The following is a 22,987-nucleotide window of genomic DNA, read 5'->3' as shown; positions in this document are numbered from 1 at the left end:
GCTGCCCATAGATCTAGAACTGTCGATTATGTTGCGTGATACGAATAAATGTACAGATCACTTTTTGAAATTCTTATGTATTTAAACCTAAGTCGTTCCAGGCGACTTATAATAGCATCATCGTCGATCAAAACCGTTCGTATCTTATTTGCTTTTACACATATACATATGCCGAACCAATCTAAGGAATTTCTTGAAATCCACTTCCGGGAAATTACTGTGTTTCTAGGAAGGTACTATGCAACATTAAAAAGAACACATCATAAAATGTCTAATGTCCTCAGCCTCACAAAGACAACATCCCCCCCCAACAAAATATCAACACTAGTATCGTCTAGTCACTGTATGTCTCCCTGTAGACTTGCTTGGTACACCTGATAATGGCGGACAACATCCGGGACACTCCAGTGTCATGGTGACGGGTCAGCCCCCGCGTCGCGCGCTGTTTCAACAAGGAGACAAACTCCCTGTCGTCCAACACCCCGTCATCTGTGAAGGGCGAATGCCGCGAATCATAAAAATTAAGTCGTTAAATGCACCCTAGGTCTATATATCACGGAACGACGTCAATTTTAATCATGACCTTTCATGGTTCCATCGATTACGACACTATTGATAGTCACGACGACCTAACTCTATCTGGACAAATTACACTAGAACGTAAGAGCATAGTTATCATGATTGATCTGTCACAAATTCCTGCATTAGCGTTACTCCACACGTATTGGGAGCTACATCATAAATCTGACAGAATAGGAACTTTCCACTGACCGTTTTCGTCGAATAGTTTGAAACATATTTGCATGATATGGTCAGCCAGCTCGACAGCCGCTACAGTTTTAGCGACGTGTGTCAGGGTTGCTGGAAAAGGGAAATGTTGTGTTGTCAGCATATAGAGCTAGCGTTAAACATATTGGACATATTCTTGTTAATAGCCATAAGCAGACATGTGAATGTGTTACTACGTAGATTACTCAAAGTTAAAGGATTCAGTTTGGGTCTGGAATGTTTCTTTATGGCGATGATGATGACATTCATCGAACATCGTCCAAAACATTTTGATGCCGTAGAATTTTCAAGCAATATGCGACAGAACCAACCACCTGTATCTGTATCTATACTCTGTATCCGAAAAGAATCTAAGACAGCATTTTATATAGCAAGACATATCACAAGAATACCCTGAGTTTGCGGCCGTACTACGGTCGTACTTACTCGGGTCCAGGGGCGCTCCGGCTGCATGGAAAAATGTCAGGGCGATGTCGATGTCATGGAGGTGCTGCAGCGCCAGGAACAAGTTCCGGAAGTCATCATACGACACGCCTGGGGGCGCCTGAGGAGTAGGTGAATATATGAGCGAAGATGTGCGACGTCGACTGATAGTATGTAATACGGTATGTCAGTAACGTTACGCATATGTCAAGGTGGAAGAAACTCCGAATGGGGGCCGCCGGTAGAGATCCCGATCTCTCTACTGGTACAATCTGCGATTCATGTCCAGTATGATACACGTAACGTTACAGCATTAAAAGATATATAGGTTTTATGGCATGCGCAAACTATTTGAATTATATCAGTATCTACCTGTAATGTGATTGAATTTTTGCCTTTCAGGATACTTTGGGCAATGTTAAGTTATACTGCAACAGATCATCCTCTCTGCCGGTGGAATCTTCGATTGTACTTGATTGGAATCTTGACTCTGACATATACGTCAAACATGAATATACTCAAGTCGTCGCGATATTAGGAAATTGGCAACAGTAGCGTCGATGCATTAATAACAGCGTAAGTTAGTTCATCTTGTTACAGATTTTACTTTCCTTTACGACCTTTGGCAACACGTTTTACGCATACCGGGATACACAAACTCACGTTTGGCTCGTCTTCAATGTGTTTCTTGACCCTGGCCACCATTTTCTTTTTCTTGTTATCTGAAAGGCCCGAGTACATCAGCAGCGAGTAACAAAACTCCCGGATGGAAATCAGTCCGCTTCTGTGATCCGGCTCGCATCTGTCGAACTGAAGTGGAAGAACATTGCAGCAAAAGCAATTTCAGGGCGGCAATACAAAAGAATATTCTAGATAAGGAAATTTGTCTGGTATTGACATTTTCGGTCATTTCTTAGCCCATATTCGTCATAATCTCATATAGTTGAAGCGTTTAGAATAGTCCAAATACAAACTAAGTCCCTTGATATTTGGTACCACAAATAAATAACTAGAACCAGCCTACGATACAAAAACAATCGCTTTCGTCAGCGACAATGCATTTTTCCTTACAGATGTAAGTATTATATTGTATGTATTGTACGTATATTACCTGAAATAACGTCATTCATTCATAGGGTTAATTCAACTTACTGCATTTAAAACAAGAGTTCCACGATCTCATACCTTCGCCAAATGATGTTAACCCTAGCGGTTGAAGAATTATAAAATTTTTATAATTGATTTTGCAAATAAGAGCCTCATTTTCATGGGTTATATCAGTTAATCATATTCTCCACCTAATGACAGTCTTATCTTAATTATCTTAGGCTATTATAGCACTTCCTCATAAATTATGCAAATGAGGTCATGATTTGAATAAATTATGTTTATTGATGTTCGCCTTCACTTAACTTCCAAATGTGGCGAGTATGAAATTCCCAGCAGTTACAACTATGAAATTTCAAAGATTTTCCATTAATTACGCAAATTAGGTCTTCATTTACATAATCTATATCCTCAGATGTTTTTTCATTCTAAATTACATGTCACAAGTGTTTCATAGTCCTATTATCGAACAAAGCAGATTTATAGAATTTCCTCGTTCATTATGCAAATTAGCTCCTGATTTGCATAATTGTCATTTGATTATGTCAAGCATCCCTTCAGCTACCTACATACCAAATATCACGACAATCCGTCAACCGATCCTTGAGTTATCGTACTTCGAAAATTTGTCAACAAATGCTCCTGCAGTTCCAGAACAAGCCGCTAGAGGGCCCAAACTCATTTCATTTCTTTCCTACCTCAAGAGCTATCTACAAACCAAAATTCGTGACCCAAGCATGTCCAGATCGCGATATATCAAAACAGGAAGTTCTGCTGCTGTACCAACAAAAGCCGCCAGGGGGTCCAAAATCTAATAATTTCTAGGTCTCATCAAGACCTACCCACCTACCAAGTTTCATGACAATGCATGCTAAGCTTCTTGAGTTATGCTGTTCACAAACAAACAGACAAACAAACAGACAGACTAACGCTACTGAAAACATAACCTTCTTGGCGAAGGTAAAAATGACCAGAAAATTGAATTGAAAATTCAGCTTCACTGTCCTGAAATCGTTTTGGGTGCCTTTAAAAGGTAATTGCCATTTCCGTCATGTACGAGATAATTATCATGTACGAGATAATTATGTCATACAGAGGCTGATTAGTGCATGGTATTCCTGTCAAGTACAGGGTACATAGCGGTAAAATTGGAGCACGCGTCAATGACAGCAACATTACCACTAATTGCCACTACAAAGTCCATACTCTTTGACCTCATTCAATCACACTCTCGCACAATCTTAATGCACATTTTATGTGCACAAACACGATGTCGTAGCTGTATGATTCCATACATCAACTACAAAAGGTATTGTTACCTCCATGAAAAATAGAGGTATTGTTTTTGGCGTTTCTGTGTGTGTGTGTGTGTGTGTGTGTGTGTGTGTGTTTGTGTTTCCGCACATTTGTAGTCAGCATAAATTCATAACGCCTTTATGGATAGTGATCATATTTGGTATGCTGGTAAGTCTTAGGAAGACTAGGTCAAGGTCAAATATGGGCCTCCTTGTGGATGACCTTGGTACTGCAACAGAACTTCCGGCCTTTTGTATCTTTTGTCCTGAACATGCTATGGTCTTGACTTTTTGGTGACAGATAGCTTTTCTTGGAATAAGTGGTGTGAGTTTGGTCCCCCTAGCAACTTGTTCTGGAACTGCAGGGGACTTTCTGGCGAAATCTTCTAAAGCCAAAACGTCCAGATAGGTATAACGTATTTTCATCATTTTTGGTGTGTTGGTAGCTGAGAGAAAGTTGTACATAATTAAATGGAGATTATGCAAATGAGGACTTAATTTGCATAATTAAGGAGGAAATTCTATAATTACAGTGTTTTATATAATAGTTCTTTTATACATGTAATCTTTTTAATCTGTGGCAGGGGGAAAATCAACAGATACCAATTATGCAAATGATAATCTAATTTGCATAATTAATGTAAAAATTCAGTGACTCCTTATTGGTGCATGATGTGAATTTTATACCCCGTGACATGTGTAAGTTACTTAAAGGTTAGCACCACTATGCATATATTATGTTAATGTAGAGGTTATTTGTATAATTAAGGAGGACATGTTGAAATGAAGTATGACAAAGCAAGTAAGCAAGCCCATATTTCATGGAGGTATGAGATCTCGGAACTCTTATTTTTGGCGTGTCTGTCTGTGTGTCGGTCTGTGTAGGTATGTGCGTGTTTGTGTGTGTGTGTGTGTGTGTGTGTGTGTTTGTGTTTTCGCACATTTGTAGTCAACATAACTTCAGAACGCCTTTATGGATTATGATGATATTTGGTACGTTAGGAAGACAAAGGTCAAGGTCAAATATTTGCCTCCTGTTGGCTGACCTTGGTCCTGAACAATGCTATGGTCTTGGATTTTAGGTAACAGATACATTTTCTTGGTTGTGTAAGTTTTGTCTCCCTAGCAGCTTGTTCTGAAACTGCAGGTTAGTTTCTGGTAAAAACTTTAAAGCAGATAAGTCAAGAAAGGAACACCGTAGGTTCATCATTTTTGGTGTATAGGTAGCGTATAAAGAGATGTACATAACGAAAGACAAATTATGCAAATGGAAGCTAAATTTGCATAATTAAGTAGGAAATTCTGCAATTCCAGTGTTTTAAATGATCATACTCTCTTACATGTGATGTAATGCAGGTGAAACATCAACAGATACCAATTATACAAATAATGACCTAATTTACATAATTAATGTGAAAATATTGCGATTTATTAATGTTGAGTGATTGGAATTTTTATACCTTGTGACATGTGTAAGTTACTTACAGGTTCCCATCACTATGCATATATTATGTTAATGTAGAGGTAATTTGCATAATCAATGAGCACATGTTGAAATGAAATATTGCCAAAGGATAGGAATTCATCACTCAAAATATTGTAATTTGAGTTAAGAAAACCATAAATTAAACTGTTGATTACGACCTTCCTTCCATATACATGTACAATGAGACAAATCCCCCACTAACAATTTTACATAAACTCTTCATATTTAATGGAGGTCTCCGAATTCTTGTTATTATTGAGGTTTACAGGAAAGGTAGACAATCTCACCTCCAGCTTCAGCACAGCATCCTGCACCTTCTCTTGGAAGTCTAGGAACTTCTGCAGCGTGAGTCGTTGGTTTAAATTAGGGCCAAAGAAATACATAGCCAGGGAGCTGCCCATTCCGTCCTTGTCAACGGCGCTGCCAAGGGATCGAGAACATTATTGATACAACAAAAGTGCTGCTACTTTCGTAATACCCTGATTATAATTAAATCGCTTTACGGTTGCCGGCCGCCCAACATCCAGCCGCCAGCCGAAAAGGGGGAGGGGCCAGTAAAGCCGCGGACGGCAGAGTTTGCGTTATACAGACTACTTTCGTTAGTCGCCCACATCGCTCCAAATGCTCCTAATCGCATTGAATGCGCTTCGATCCCAAACCACCTCGGGAGGTAGTTTCGGAGCTGATTTTCCAATCGGTTTCACCAGATCGCGATTTGCGTCTGAACGCAATGTGATTCCAATGTGACTTCACTTCACACTTTTTATGATGACCTGGTCATGGATTAAGGGCTGATATTTCCTTATTTATATGCAATACAAAACTTAACGTGGCAGCAACTTTAAAAAGAGCAGAGCAGTAATGATCGAATAGTGCCAATTCTAGGACGAGCTTCACCGCCTCTGGTGGGACCACGTCGGCATTCGGCCGAGGTACGCTGGAAGGGGGCACCAGCAAGCAGGTCATTGACCTCTGACATTAATAACACGTTACCTTGCGTGAAGACTCTTATATATACATATGAGTATTCATTTCATGAACTTTTGACTTGTTGAAAGTATTGAAAGGTGATACGTCTTGTTAATGTGCTAGGTAGAATTTACTTACAGTTGTGTACAACACTGACCTGCGCTCTGTGTGCTTCATCCCTGTTGTTGTGTTGCGGAATGCAAAATTCTCTACCTGAGGAATAGGACAATTTTCAATATTATGTTTAACACGCCAATACCAAAATATCAATATAGTCACGTAAGGAACGTTGCTTGTTCAACTCATTGACTAATTAAAAGATACTCTTCAGTTAAAAACATTGTACATCTTTATAAAGGTTCGACTAATACTAGACAATGATCATGAATGACATGTACGTGGGTCCTGCAGAAATACGAGAGCCTCCGATCGCGCTTATAATAGCTTACCTTCAGGAACTCATCATGAGACAAGTGACCGTCTCCGTCCATGTCGTACACACGGAAAGTCACCTCAAAGTTCCGCCTGGGAGCTGGACCGGAAGAGAATTACGGCATTACCAATTCAGTCAATTTGATTATTCCCAAAAGTACTGTTCTATCTAAGCTTTGGCACACTAAACTTGCCGTTTGGCTACCAATTCTCTATTGCTTACAGGGTTAGCCAGGAGGGGGAAACTTAAGCAAAGTGGATGACAAGAACATCCTCTGATTATAGTACACAACCGATAACAACAGCTTCATCACGCACACACACAGATGGAAATAATTTGTGGAGACGTATCTAAGAAAAGTGAAGTAAAATAAAGACAGTTAAGTACCTAAGAATGCTATCTATATTCTAAAAACATGGAATTTTTACTGGTTAGCACGGTGAGTAGAAAGATGTAGTCCGTGAAGTTGATAAGCCCGCTGTTGCCGAGTTTGGAGAAGATGTCAGGGTAGGAACACTTCACACTCACTACCTCGCCGACATCCTACAGGTAGAAAGTCACGGACAGGATACTTTGGGTGTGGCATGATGGTTGTAAGTTGTAACGAAAATGTTGTTTTCCAAAATATCCGCAATTCAAACAGTATCAAACCATCAACTTACCTTAAATTTTACTGTCACATTCTCATCGTCGTCATTTCAGTAGGACAACTAACATTGCTGTTGATCTAGAGTTTTTAAACTCTACAGCAATGTTAGTAGTCAGTAATTCGTCAAACAAATCAGATGTTTTATCACAATGTAGTAATTTTCGGGTAAATTACACTCATCACTGATTATATTTAATGCATTTACTTACCTCCTTTCGGATATGCATAAACTGATCCAGACCTAGACCTACAGAACAGTTGAAGTAGATAGCATGACTCCATTATAATTTGTTTAAGTAGGAAACAAAGAACCATTCGTTGGATAAAGGATACTACTATGTTGCATACAGCATAAGACAGAAATTTATGATGATACTTTTAACTTTCTCATGGAAATTTCAGAGGTCGGTGGAACCATAAATTACAGCATAAAAATATTATGATAAACTCACGAGTGCATCGTCCGGTGGAATAGTTGTAACCAACCAGCAATAGATTATCAAATTGGCCAGACAAGTACTTTTTAGTATCCAATTACCCACTGGAGTGTCTGCCCAATTTGATAATGCCTTGTTGCTTACGACTTTGCCACCAAATGATGTACTTGGAGATAGGCATGACATCCCCTGACCTTCTGGCTGCATCTCGCCCGGTGTGATGGACCTGAGGAAGTCCTGTGGCGTCATGTAGATCTCCGCGTGTCCGTCCGAGATCACACTCAGCGTCGCGAAGTACCGGAAGATCTTGTCCGGATTGGAGAACTGCCGGATTCTGTTCTCGTATTCGATTACCTGTCGTTAACGAGAGTTGCTAGAGAGTTGCTACATATTGTTGAACTTATGAGGCTTCTGTTGTAACCAAAACCGTGCTTTAACCATAATCCTTCACCGCTCTGGATAGTCCAGGCGTATCCAGAACCGTGCCTGACCCTACCCCTAACTCATTCTGGTATACAGTTACTGGTACTGGTCTGGATACACTAGCCACATTACCAAGCATTCGATGAGCGACCAACAAATGCACCATCCAAAGATCATTGAGACATTATAGAAGGACCTGAAAAAAAGATTAATTGATTAATTGATTAATTGATTAATTGATTAATTGATTAATTGATTAATTGATTAATTGATTAATTGATTAATTGATTAATTGATTAATTGATTAATTGATTAATTGATTAATTGATTAATTGATTAATTGATTAATTATCTCTATAACTGGCCAGTTATTTTGGATCGATTGTCAGTTGCACAGCACAGGAAATGGGAAGATATCAGTATAATACCCTGTTCACATCTTACGGAGATGAAAGGAAAATGCTTACTAGGCATAACCAGTATCTTAAGTTAGTACCATTGAGATTTTCTACAATCCATATAGTGGGAAATGGCTATTCATAATGTCACAAAAGGTCACAAAACATATATTGTCGTATTGTGAAAATACGTAGTTTCCCATTAGAACCGGTCGAGAAAGCCAGCTTGGGAAAACCTCGGCCCTAACCTTACCGTGAAAGACATTCTTCAAAGCTGGACATGGTTTATGTGCAGGCAAATTCAAAACTGCTAGAAAATATCTAAAAACCAAGGCAATGAGAGCACTTTTCAAACTCAAGGCTCTCTTACTCTCCAACAACGGTGTCTCAGTCAGTCTCGGAAAAAACCTATACGAAAAATTTGTAAAACCTATTTTCATGTACGGCTCAGAAATCACATGCTTTGACCGATCTTCAAAAACTATAAAGATTATTGTATCACACACCGGCAGTATACAGGAATCCTCTGCCAAGGTTTTCTCCTCCCTTCTAAAGAAGCTTGATATTCAAGAAAATATTCCCGCTTCTGTCAGGAAAAGTTCATCCTCTGCCACAAATAATACTTATATTGTTTGCTTAGAAAGAAATACTGATAAAGAAATGCTAATGCGACATGTCAATAGCAAAGTTTTACAAGAGAATGGCTTCCAAATTATAAACCTACATTCAAATCAACATATTCCAGAATTCGACACTATTGACATGCGTTTTCAGAAGTTTTTGTTAGGCGTACATGCCAAGGCCCCAAACGACGGTGTCAGAGGAGAATTGGGAACTTTCCCAGTTACGGTGAATACAGAAATACAACTCGTTAAATACTGGCATCGCTTAGTTAATTTATCCGAAGATGCCCTGCTTCGATTCGGGAGGCATACAATACTACCTTGCTTGGAGAACATGATTGGATTATACATGTGAAAGACATTCTGAACCTCAATGGCACATATGGCTTAACCCGAAGTCATATCACATAGACTCAATTACTACTCAGTTGAAGCAACGTTTACAAGATATCTATATACAAAACTGGCATTGTGCCATTCGAAACAATTCTAAATTATCTTTCCTTTCCACCTTAGACAAGAATTACAAGCAAGAAAATTACCTTTCTAACATAAGGAGCTTTGACATACGTCGAGCAATCACAAAACTCAGAATTGGATGTCACAAACTCAGTATAGAAACCGGAAGATTTCAAAGGCTTCCTATTGACCAGAGGGTTTGTCCATTCTGCCCAGAACTAGTTGAGAATGAGTATCACTTTTTGATGGAATGTCCTAAGTATGTTGATGTACGCAATTCATTAAATACGAAACTATCGTCATATGTACCAGAATTTACATCGATGGATTTAAGTAGCAAATTTAAGATAATAATGACCTGTGATAACTCATGTATGGTAGATATAGGAATGTATATCAAACAATGTCTAGACATAAGAAATTCCTCCAATATTGTAAAAGTTCATTCACATCCTATGCCTATATCAGCCACAAACTCCTGTATTAGTTAGTTTAGTCCATAGTTAAGTTTATAGATAAGTTTTGCCATACTTTGTACCATGTACAACTGTTGTGCAATAAAGTTATTATTATGTATCGTAGCTTAATAACATTTGTATCAAACCTTCCTATCCTTGAAGGTCGGCCTCTTCTTTTTCCCGTGAGGTTCTTCGTCTTCTGCATCGGTTTTGGCCTCTGACCCGGTACGGGTCTTTTGACCTTCCTCCGCCGCTTGCAGCTTTCTGAGCAAACGAAAGGTACACCACAAATCAACTCATCTTGTGTATCATGGTTACTTAGTATGTCAATATTGTATAACGGTACAACGTTTTTCCAAACTATGTGGGCATCGTAACGTGAATTTGCTATGAAACAGACCTTGATTTCAACGACAAACAGTTCCTACCTTCTCCAATTTAAAAAGGCTGTTCCAGCTACTGCGGCCACCCCACCTAGAAGCAAGGATGGTCTCAGCAGCGTGTGAGTCCTCCCTCTTGGAGCGGTGCTGAGGTTCTTGATGTGCACATACGTAGCGCGAAGAAACAGGTGTCTTCCTAGAATGCATCTCTTAAGCATTGTGATTGTCCTAAAGAAATGAAATGATACAGATAATAAAGGAAATAAAGTTATCGTCGATCTGAGTCAGATATGAAGCAGCACGTCGACAGAAAGTACTGCGCCTGCGCGCGCGAAACCCAGATGTTCAAAGTTTCGTTGGCTGGTTGGTCAACGTTGCATCAGAAATTTGCCTGTTCCAGACGGTATTTTTGCCGACACTACATTTGACAACTATAGACGGGATGTTATCCTTAAGGACGCAAAAATGCGACCTTAAACGAGACGTTCTGCCGACGTGCTAGGCACAATACATTACTCCGCATCAGGTTGGTAAGCTTAAGTCACTAAGTGAAGAGACTTTTTTTACACAACCAAGTCTTTTATTCAGTTTTGTTGACCGTCTGTCACTCTCCTCAGGGCCATTCTGACTGGTTCACATTGCACTGCAGCACAGGTGTCACTGCTATAGATGCATTCCCAAACGTACAGTATTTACATATTTACAGCATTCTTACACTCCTGATAGTTTTGGAACCGCATTGTGGAATCTGTTCCCTGTTCTCTATAACTGCTTATGATGCTAAGCGGTATTCACCGAATGATGAAGAGTTATACACTGTAGCCTCTATAGCTCCTGAAAAAGTATATACAGTAATACACTGTCAGTTGCAAATTGTGTATGATTGGGGCTGCCGTTGTCCACTAGAAAATTAATGCTGACAAAAATAGATCTACTCTGTCCCCATGGGCCTAGGTGCTGACAGCAATGTCTATAATGAATAGCCTGCGGAATTGGAGAATCATCCCCTGCATGGATGCGTGCATAAATTGTTGCCTTGAGTGATCACGGCAGGCTGAATAATACATCCGGTACCGACGTTAATGCGTTCTTCCTGCGGTCGGATAGAACTACTCGTGCAATCCATTTACTCGCTGTCGATAAACTATATCTACGGCATTAGCCTCAGTACGACAGCAAGAACCACCAAGTTCACGGTCGGAAGAGGACGGTTAGACCCAGGATTAGTAAACCCGATGTATATACTATATAGAGTGCAAAATTATATTAGCTGCTGTCACGACAAGGTATGACCTTAATCTAGCCTCATGGTTGAAGGTGGTAGTGCGATCCACTGGGTTACGGTTCCTTTAACATACCCCAATGTTATGATGATGTCTTACTGCTTGAAAGTAATTACCTTCGCTAAGAAGGTTATGTTTTCAGAGGCGTTGGTGTATGTGTCAGTCTGTCTTTCTCTGTGTGTGTTTGTGTGCCTGTGAGCACGATTACTTGAGAAGTCTTGACTTGGATTGACTTGATATTTGGTAGGCACTAGTAGGTAGGTCTGCCCGCCTTAGCCTTGACCTCCTCTGCCCCCTAAAGGCACCCCTCGCGGGGTTATTTGGGGGTAACAAAGACGAAGGTCTTGATGGGACCTCGATATAATTAGATTTTTTGGCCCCATACCAGCTTCTTATGGTACTGCAGCTTCCGGGTTTGATATCTCATGACCTAAACAAGCTAGGGTCACGAAAGTTGTATGACAGGTGGATCTTATTTTGGGGAGGACGTGACGTGAGTTTGTTCCCCCAAGCAGCTTGCTCTGGAACTGCAGGGGCGTTTGTTTAATTATATACAAAATAGGCTAACTCAAGAACCGGTTGGCGGATCGTCGTGATTTTTGGTGTGTAGGTAGCTTACGTGATGCTTGACATAATTCTGTGGCAATTATGTAAATGTGGATGTAATTTACATAATTTATAAGGAAATCATATAAACCAGCTGCATTACATGATAGGACTATTCAAGTTTGTGGCGTATGTAATGGAGAACGACAAAAACACAGGTAGATATTGATAATGTAAATTAATACTTAATTTGCATATTTTAATCAGAAAATGTTACAGTTCAACAATGGTAAGTGCCTGGAATTTCATACTTATGGTATTTACTGTACAGGTGACAGTGAGAGGAACTGACCTTGAACAAGTCAACGAATTCAGCTACCTAGGTTCCCTACAGACAGCGGACTGCAGCTCTAGTAGAGAGGTCAAGATTAGGATTGCCAAGTCTACCTCAGTATTGGGGAAACTCAAGCACATCTGGGCTAGCAGTAACATCTCAACAAAAACCAAAATCTATCTCCTACGTTCTCTAGTGTTGTCAATATTCCTGTATGGGGCGGAGGCTTGGACGTTAAACGCAGAAATCACGAAACGAATTAATGCCTTCGAGATGAACTGCTACCGGAGATTACTTCAGATACACTGGTCTACACACACCACAAATGAAGAAGTTAAGTACCGAGTCAAGTCACTGGCAGGCCCTCTCCCCAGTTTCCTGTCACTGGTAAATAAGAGGAAGCTGCAGTGGTTTGGACATGTAACTAGAGCGAAGGGCACCTTAGCTCACACTACACTGCAAGGGAAGGCGGAGGGTGGACGAATGAGGGGGCGCCCTCGAAGGACCTGGACTAGTGACCTTAAGGAATGGACAGGACATCCCCTGAGTCACCTGACAAGTCTGGCTGAGAACCGCCCTGGGTGGATAACTCTTGTGGACAGTTTAGTTGCCCCGACGGCAGGACAGACTGCTATGGGACCGGTGAGGTGAGGTGAGGTGAGGAGGTATTTGAAAGTTAGATGAAGGTGAACATCATTAAACATAACTCATTCAAATAAGGACCTGATTTGCATATTTTATTAGGAAATGCTATAATTTTTGCTAAAGTAAGACTCTTGTTGGAGAATATTATCAACTGATAAAATTCATGCAAATGAGTATCCTATTTGCATAAACAGGGGGAATAAGCTATGATTTGTGAGACCGTGGAACTCTTAGTTCATTATACTTCAGGAAGTACACTCTATACAGTTATTATGTAAAGGGCGGGAGACTCGACATGCCATTTTACAGATGGGTTATGGATGAAGAGTCATTGACGAGGTTATAACTATGTATTTGTTTTGTTCCATGTAATCACCAGGGATAGGCCAATCTAATGCAGAGGAAAGGGGCACGACCGTTGGGTAGATACTGAGATAAAAAGGGTAAAAATAGGACAATGACACCTTGATCATCACCAAAGATCAGGGGTCCTTCCCTTGAGTGATTCAAACTTTACAGTCTGGTCTCAGGGTTGACTACTTGGAAAGATGATAGTCACCTGTTATGTCAATCCTTCCGTAAAGTGTGGTAAGTCTTAATAAACAAGTCAGTTCAGAAGATGAAGGATTATGAGAGTTCTTCGAACAGCAGTAATCAGCAGACCGGACAGCTGGGTTTGTCAGGAGAAATTGTTCAGTGCCGCAGTAATAAAAGCAACTGGCGAAGGCGAGTCGGAAGATGAGCACTTGGTATAATTACATTTTGGAAAATACCCTGGTCAACCAATCTATCGACTGGAGAGCAAAAGTTGTTTGATCATTCTTTCGCTCTTAAAAACAACAAGAAGCCATAGGCGACAATTCTCCGTGAAGTATTATATATTGCAACAAAAAGAAGTAGCAATTGGCGACAATTCTCTGTGAAGTGTGATAAATCGAACAAAGAAAAATTGTTTAAACGCGCGTCGGCTCAGTCATCTTAAGACGCAACAACCAATCAGAGATGCGAAATGCCGACACGTGACGCGGGATTTGCATACAGTCTAAACAACGGGGAAGGGCGCGCGATGCCCGAAATATTTTTGCGTCAATATTCAGCGCCGTGTTTCAAGAGATTAATACCGGGAAACACTTTCTTTTCTTGTTTTGAACGCATAAACATGCATTTACGCTAATGTAGTATGATTCAGGGTTACTTTTTTTTTTACCTGCCATGGCCAGATTATCTAAAGATGTGTGTATTGTGTGTACAATCTACAGAAAGAGAAATGTACATCAGGTCCGATCATCCGATTTTCACGTTTCGGTTTTTTGGACTCGGTTCATGAACGTATTTTGGTTTGGCTCCTGGAATGTGCTCCCGGGACTGTCTACAGGGAACACTCGCACATTCGCGGTGTATCAGGACAGCGCGACTGGTCGGCATTAGCGCAGTCCCTGCAATTAGTAACAGTTGCACATCAATCCGGCCGAAAGCATGATTGTGTAACACAGGCTACTTCTTAAAGCTTCATATACCGGCTCATACTACAAGACGCCTTTACAACTAGCAAATCATAAAATTACCCGATCTACTAGTATGTGCGGTTTACCAGACCCAGACCACATCCGACCACGAGGCAGAACACATTGATGGGTTGCTCAAAAATATTGTCCATGTTTACAAAGAGCTGCTCCACTAACACTATGGAGCGGCCCAACCCAAAAATATTGGCCAGCATGCTCGTTGCTAGGACGACCGGCCAGTTGCTACGTGACTAAATACACGCCGCCACTAGGTCGCCACAGCCGACCAGTTTGAAATCGATAGGATTACGTCATCGGTATTTACATTTCGTAATGTTGACCTCTGACCACCCCACATTTCTGTCCCCATCAGCCTGACCGCCACTTACTAAGTACTACCGGTCACATAAACGGACGAAAACATATTTCAACGACATGGGGATGTTTCGAAAATAAGCATTTACTCAAATATCAAAACAGCTACGGTAAAAATAAAAAGACAAGCATCATCCCGGACATAATGCCACACCACATGCGAAATTACACAGAAATGCGACGTACGGAAGAATGCGTTTTGGCTGCGAACATCTTCCAAAAAACTTGCCATCTCTTAACCGTGGGCAAAAACATCTGGAACCACTTATCAAAACCACCCCGTATCCACCCCCCCCACTGCTATTCCAAACAACGCGTTTTTCTGGACCATTCCAATTCGCCTCGTAATTGTAGGGGTGCGTCTGCAATATTACATTGACCGCGAAAGCAGTAACGGCAAAAATACACATTCGTGCATCAACACGGGCATGCCCGCAGACGGCGTATAAAATTGCGTGCCGATTACACAAAGAGAACCCAGTGTTTTGACTGCGAACATGAAAAATCAGCCGATCACAACACTCCGTCCGGAGGTCCTGACCTCCTTCACGGAGTAATAAATGCATAACAATGAAATACAAATGAGATATAAGTGTAAGAGAGACCGAAAGCTAATGCTTATGTGAAGGCATTCCTTTATCAACTTATAACACCAACTCTGACCTGCAACTTGCAACATGATGTGACATTTCTATCACTTTATCCATAAACATCTTTCAACTAGAGTTCCCCGATCTCATACCTTCGCCAAATGATGTTAATCTTTATGACTGACAAAGTTTAGATTAGATTATTCCCCCTGATTTAAGAAATAGGAACCTAATTTTCATTATATCATTTTATCATAATCTCAACCAAAAGACAGTCTTATATTAACAAACAATGCATTCTAGCATTTCCTAATAAATTATGCAAATGAGGTCCTGATTTGAATAAATTATGTTTAATGATGTTCACCTCAATTTAACTTTCAAATACCACAAGTATGAAATTCCAGGCAGTTATCATTACATAATCAGAAAATATTCTCATTAATTATGCAAATTAAGTCATTATTAACATAATCAACATCTTCCTGTGTTTCTCTCGTTGTCAATTACCAATGTCACAAGCTTCAATTGTCCTATCATGGAATGCAGCTGATTTATAGAATTTCCCCATAAATTATGCAAATTACATCCATATTTGCATAATTGTCACATAATTATATTAAGCATCACGTAAGCTACCTACATATCAAAAATCACGACAATCCGTCAACCGGTTCTTGAGTTATCCCCTTTTGAATATTTTCAAGAATTTATCCCTGCAGTTCCAGAGCAAGCCGCTAGGGGGCCTAAACTCACGTCACTTCTTTCCCAGCACAAGAGCTACCTACCATCTAAATTTCATCACCATAGCATGTCTAGATCATGAGATATCAAAACTGGAAGTTCAGCTGCAGTACCATAACAAGCCGCTAGGGGGTCCAAAATCTAATCATTTTGAGGTCTCATCAAGACCTACCCACCTACCAACGTATCAAGACAATCCATCAAGGCCTTCTCAAGTTATCGTGTTTACAGACAGACAGACAGACAGACAGACACACACACACACACACACATACACGAACGCCCCTGAAAACATAACCTTCTTGGCGAAGGTAACTAGATTACTCGCAGAATTTTGTGAATAGTTGAAGATTGGTAGCGCAGTTCTGATAAGCACGAACCGGATCAATTCTATTAACACGCTTGATTGTCTACAAAACATTTTAGTTTCCCCTCGGTACCTCTGTACAATGAACCAATTTCGTTTGTAATCAGATATCGGCGAGCCTGTTAGTTTCCTGGAAGGGAAATCGAAGCTGTTACGTACTCATCACGAACCTGATTACCGGAGAGAAATTGCTGTTGTAGTGGTTGGAGTGGCGGTGGCACGATAAAAAGGTCACGGGTCCATTGCCATATGCACAAGTTGGACGATTCAATTGGGCACAAATCTTGAGGTGGGTACAGAACATGTTGGTTTGAACCGTTGCAGGCCGCTTTTCATTGGGGGTCATGAAGGAATAGGTAATTACGGATCAGACACCATAATACATCTATACTAGACCATAGACATATTTTTACATATATTTGGTCCGAAAATGTTCATAACGTTACATTAGAGTGAGAGCTGGTGTTTGTCTTCCTTCCAGGTCTATCATGCAGTATTTAGTAGTCCATTGTTTATCACCATTGACAGACGAAAAATGACCAGACTATGCATGATGTACAAAATGACTAATAAACTGGTGGACGTTTCAACTACTAAGTACCTAATACCAGTCCAGAAAAGAACAAGAAATAGTATGCCTTCAAGTACCAGAGTTAACAGCCAAGGATTGAGGTGTTCGAAAATCCATTCTTTCATAGAACTATCGCAGAGTGGAACTTACTGTCACCAAGTACAGTGGGGGCATGATTATTAGATAGCTTTGGACATTGTTTAAAGCAAAATCTGTATCTGTATAGCCGATATAACCGCCTTTCGGCGTAACACACCAGCTTCACAGGCACGCGGCGCGGCGGCAGCTGGCTTTTGGTAAATGTTCAAGGGTTAGGTGTAACAAGTCGTTCGGTGTAATGTAGCCAGCTGCCGCCGCGCCACGTGCCTGCGAAGCTGGTGTGTTACGCCGAAGGGCGGTTATACCGGCTATACAGATACAGAAGCTGGTGTATTACACCGAAGGGCAGTAATACCGGCTATACAGATACAGATACATAGGTATCTCTTAAGAAAAGGATAACCGTAACATAACCCGTCAATGTGACAACCCCCCCCGTTTAAGTTGAACAGTCCAAGCTTATAGCTACATAATGACAAAAGGGTATTTAGGTTTCTAGAACATAGACGACCCAGTTCTGTTGCATCTGAGGTGTCACAGCACATCCACATAGAATCACCGGGACACACAGTGGATTTGGAGGGGGTCAGAATCTTGGATACCGAACAGGATCACTTCAAGAGAGGCATAAAAGAGGCCATATACATCAGGGCACTTCAACCATCGCTTAACCGGGACGGGGGGCGATATCGACTTCAGACAACCTTTGACCCTTTGCTGACGTCACACGTGGGAAAAATCACGTGTCCACAGCATTTGGGTCAGATAGCTGAGGAAGACTGAGTGATTCGGTCGAAAATTTCTGGTGAGTCAAATTTTGAGTTGGAGAAAAGTTTAAGTTTTTCATAAAAGGGTATTTAATTTGCATAACCAATTCCGCTTATTGCTTATATAAATCCTCAGGAAGGTAGGAAAGGTACCAATAAAACAGTATTAATCACAAAGCTTACATCCTGGACGGTTTCATAAAATTACCACCTCTGATGTATACAGGCTGTGTTGTTTGATTATCCATATCAATTTTAATTACAAGCCTTTAGGCGCCATGAACCATATCATCAACCTTCTTCTATCCCTGTGCACGCGGCAGTGAGTATTGTTTTTTTAAGGGACTTTGGCAAACACGACGAAAGTATGATGTAGGGTTGGAATAGCTTTTACGATATTATTGCGTGACTTATTTTCTCTTTCTTAAACATGTAAGTATACTCTTTACAGGTATGATATCGCCTTCGCCAGACGACCAAAAGCCTTAAAGACCAATTCACTTGAGCAAAATTGCTATTGATTCCCCAATACGACAACTTGCGTTTTCACATGTCACATAGAAATGCGTTTTATAATGAAATGGCCTACCTATCATTGTATGCGACATACGCCTATTATTACGACATAGCATGTAGTGTAATGCATTATTGATCCACTAGAAATTTATAGGCTCCAAACATTTACCACTATAACGTATGGTATAAGGCTAAAAGATCGTGAGGATACACTTAGGGTATACGTGATTCACTCCAGACAAACTTATATGGCTGGACTCTCCTTAACACCCCTGTGAGATCCTCAATCTTCTCTGCCTTTATATTTACCTACGTACATGATAAAACGATGCCGTCTACAAACTGTATTCCAACCATTGAAGGAGGTTTACGTTCTTACACATTGTCTAAGCCTACATGAAACCCACCTTTCTGAATCTACCAAATTCAACATGTCATATATAAAGACTACGAGGATGTTCCCACCTTTTTTCTGGAGCACCAAAAGCAAACCTCCGGCTGTAGTTGTTCAGACCATGTTGTAGTAAAAGTACCAGTGTGGTGCACGGCCCGTCTGTCGGAAAGGGTCCGCCCTGTTTTGTGATTTGTAATGAATAGGGCTAAACCATTATCGATCGAGGGGTGTGGAGCATTTTGAACATTTAGGGTAAAGTATTTGTGCAAGGTAATGTGCAATCACGACATTCTAGCGGCAACTTCTGTGCAAGCACGGAATCCATAAAGTTCCAAAGGAAAAGGAATGAAGGACCGATTTTGCAAATTAAACAACAATTATGAGACCGCCCCTCCCCTTCGGCGCAAGCTTTTACTGGGTTCATTCAGCCTAAAACACCACAAAATGGTTCGTCCCTAAACCTGCGTAACCAGTTGTAAGTCAGCCGATATGAAGGTCAGGTCAGTCACGCACGGCACCAACACAACACCCGTTCACACAGGGACATGCCTTTCATCAAAACATGGTTATGTTTTTCTATCCCAACAACTGCTTTTGGATTGTCTACATGGTAGAACACAGAAGCAGAGGTTGTGGGGGAATGGTCGTTACCTTTTTATATATGGCCGTTTTTGGTCGCTACCCCCACCACCCGTCGGTGGCCGGCGCCCTTCTCTGGCTAATGGATACTGCCTGGCCAATTTGATACTGTCTTTTTGCCACCAAAAGGGATCTGCTTGGAGATCATGCCTAAATGGGTTTGGGGTAGAAGCACGGTTCAGGATAGTCTTCCGGCAGAGGCGGCGGCAGGAAATTTTGATTCGGACTTCGGGCTCGGAAGGCGTCCGTCAGCGAGCTGCGAGCCTGCTAGGGGGGTCCGGGGGCATGCCCCCCCTGGAAATTTTGAATTTCTAAGCCCTCTGAAACGCTATTTCCGGCATTTTGAGACCTAAAGTTTTGTTTATTTCAAGCTAAGTGTAATGCTCCTTATAGAGTTTCGTTCTAGAGCTCCTTCTATGAATTCTTCCATATGAAACAGAGCCGAACGGTCACTGTGTGTCATTTAGGGAATAACACCCTCCTTCATCTCAGCAGTTTGTGTTAATTTTTTAGATTATCATACAGAAAACTCTTGCTGTCATGTCCAATGTTCCAATTTAGTAGGCCAGAGGCGGCGGCAGGAAATCTTGACTGGGGGGCAGATCTGTATGGAACCCACTATCGAGCGCCGCCAGAAGGCGTGAGCCGCTACTCTCCGTGACTCTCCAAGCAGAGGTTGAATGGGAAGATTGTGACCTTTTTCTATGCCCCGTTTTTTTCTGACAGCCGGCCCATCCAACGGTGGCCGGTTGGATACTGTCGGCCGGCTGGGTACTGTCCGCGTGTTGGATACTATCTTTTTTGGCCACCAAAAGATCTGCTTGGAGATAAGTGAGCCGCCGCGCGGAAAAATTTGAGATTTTAACCCTCTGAAACGTGTTTTCCAAGCTAAATTTCAAGTACATTGTAGCTAAGTTTCACTATTCGATTGCATGACGTGCACGAACGCCGCCACTGTCCGGTACATGTATATCAAGAATGTGGACTATCCAGAGCCGTGCCTGACCTTGGTTCTGAATAAAGCACGGCTTTGGATAGAACAGCCGTACCCAGGGGCTCTAGGTGGTGGGGCTGAAGTTGGATGTAAACCAAACTGTTCCATACACTGCCTTTACTCCCGTTTCAGGGCCCCAAAATCAATATCCAGGCTAGGAGGGTGTGAGTTCACGTACACCACAGTATATGGCAGAGAAGATGATCGATGATTATGTGTTAGAAACCCAGTTAGGCGTATTGATCTGTCTTAATATTGCGAAGTAATGTATAGTTCGTCGATGAAGGTTAGACATCCAGGTAATGAGATACACAAGGAGTTGTTACTCAAGCAACAATTTCAAAACCCATTCAGTTGCTCATTGTGTGATATACAGTTCTTTCTTGAAAACACTTGGCCGAGGGCTAACATCATTGCAAGTGCAGCAAGAACAGTTCATACAGAAATTCAAGTAGTGGTAAAAATATTACATATATAGAATAACTTCTTTTTTGAGACAGGAAGGCAAAGGATCCTACATCTTTTTTTTTTACAGCGTGTTTCGTTGATACACATGCAGCTATCATCATTCTGACAATAAAGAAGATCTCTACTAGGAGAGTAGCCTGTGTTATACAATCTCTCGCTGCCAGGGGCTGATTGGGCATTTTCCTGACCAATATAATGGGGGAGCTGCTAGAAGAATGATCAAGCATGATGTACTGAACAGCAAAGTTCTTCACAACAACAGTCAACTTTTTAAAGTGAAACACTTTTTTTCGGAATAGCCAATGTTTCGACCATCTGTCGTCTTCATCAGGGCTATAATGTGTAGAGTTCACGGTTCACTGTGCGAAGGTGTTACTTGTTCACTGTGCACTGAACCTAGGTGTTACTCAGTGCTAAAAAAACTAATTGTGGCATACATAGATATCGTTACAACATATATATGGGCGGTTCCAAATGTATTGTCATATACAATATATATTGTTAAACAGAAACGGCTCTTGTAAAACAAGTGGTTGAATTAAGGGTTAATGTCCCGCCCCGAGGTGAATATGGTGTGATAAAGCCTTGTCAGTTGCTATAACCACAGAATAAAGCCACCAAGTGAGCGCAGCGAACGAGGTGGCTTTATGAGGTGGTTATAGCAACTGACAAGGCTTTATCACACCATATTCACCGAGAAAGGGCGGGACATTAACACTATTATCATATAGCTTACACGATAGTCTATCCAAACTGATGCAGTAAGTGATACAATGCACATGCTGAATAGAACATAGAACATAGTTCCCTCTGGAGTCACCTGAGGTCACTGGGTAGAGTTCACGTTCTATGTCTTCTATCTGGGTCACAGGCAGGGAACAGGTGTTCTTATGGGAGTCACCCGAGGTCATCGGAACACAACTCAAGTTATTTTTGGATTTTTTAGAACTAGAGCCCTGTTCTGCGGGTGATTATTTGGGTTGTTTAATGTATGGATTGGGATGAATAAATACCCGATTTTGACTCTATTTGTGACATTACGGTGTCATAAGGAATGTGGAATGGAGCCTTCTGATTGGTCAACGTCACCTGGCTATATGATAATTGTGAATAAAGACCATTGCTATTTTAATCATTCACCAATCTGATAAAATACGGAGCGTGCAGTTGTACTGTCATGTAGTGAAGATACTGGAAGATCAGGGACCATGTGGTTCTATCGTTGCCAAATAATGAATCATTCCGACGCTATCATCCTTTTTCAATCGGAACACCCCCCACGTAGTAAACGAAGAGATCCGATAACACCAAACAGTTCATTATTAGTTGACGAACGAGTCACCAAAGGAAATGGATTTCAACGCCCCCTCTCCCCCCCCCCCGCTGGTGTACATTTGTTACCTATTGTTATTTGACACTGTGTGATAGACACGTAGGCCTTATAATTAAGGTCCCGTGGTTTTGAAAAGAGAGCGTGTCATGAATGTAAATCTTATGAAACCAATGACAATAAAATAGAACAATTCCTGAAAGTAGTCAAACGTGATAGCTATGATTCAATTAACAAGGGTATTTAAATACACAATTCTGATGTTAGGGAACATCAAATCACACAAATCATCCTTCCAGTTCTTGATTTCTGCAGCTAGTTAATTCAATACTGCCAGTGACGTCACAGTGAGAATAGCTGGCGAAGTTTGGATGCCTCGTATCAAGTACAACATGCGAAGAGTTTAGAGTTGTGGTTACAACAAAGGTGTGCTTAGAATTTATCAAATGGTGGTGTCGGAGGGAGGGCGGTGATGTTTGACCGTTGCTTTC

General features: G+C 41.1%; 1 protein-coding gene across 1 annotated transcript; it reads right to left on the bottom strand.

The window, feature by feature from the left end:
* LOC109467709 (calcium uptake protein 1 homolog, mitochondrial-like) lies at nucleotides 1-19,231 on the bottom strand. The gene is made up of 13 exons (XM_019765757.1): nucleotides 19,137-19,231; nucleotides 10,378-10,557; nucleotides 10,096-10,213; nucleotides 7,783-7,942; nucleotides 7,361-7,398; nucleotides 6,931-7,045; nucleotides 6,519-6,601; nucleotides 6,227-6,282; nucleotides 5,388-5,520; nucleotides 1,876-2,022; nucleotides 1,216-1,333; nucleotides 772-861; nucleotides 1-489 (listed from the first exon to the last, which is right to left on the bottom strand). Exons 2-13 carry the CDS (start codon nucleotides 10,545-10,547, stop codon nucleotides 335-337), a joined length of 1,383 nt encoding a protein of 460 aa, XP_019621316.1. The 5' UTR covers nucleotides 10,548-10,557; nucleotides 19,137-19,231; the 3' UTR covers nucleotides 1-334.
* Between the last annotated feature and the right edge of the window lie 3,756 nt (nucleotides 19,232-22,987).

Source organism: Branchiostoma belcheri, unplaced genomic scaffold, assembly GCF_001625305.1.
Source record: "Branchiostoma belcheri isolate BF01 breed outbred unplaced genomic scaffold, Haploidv18h27 scaffold188, whole genome shotgun sequence".
Lineage (NCBI taxonomy): Eukaryota > Metazoa > Chordata > Leptocardii > Amphioxiformes > Branchiostomatidae > Branchiostoma > Branchiostoma belcheri.
This window is presented reverse-complemented; position numbering and strand designations above follow the sequence as displayed.

What these genes read in the sequence shown, in the direction of transcription:
- LOC109467709 (XM_019765757.1), bottom strand. Translation starts at nt 10,547, where the DNA reads ATGCTTAAGAGATGCATTCTAGGAAGACACCTGTTTCTTCGCGCTACG. An exon ending in TCTACTCACCGTGCTAACCA is followed by an intron (nt 6,602 to 6,930) that starts GTAAAAATTCCA and finishes CTTCCGGTCCAG; the next exon opens with CTCCCAGGCGGAACTTTGAG. An exon ending in ATGAAGCACACAGAGCGCAG is followed by an intron (nt 5,521 to 6,226) that starts GTCAGTGTTGTA and finishes ATCCCTTGGCAG; the next exon opens with CGCCGTTGACAAGGACGGAA.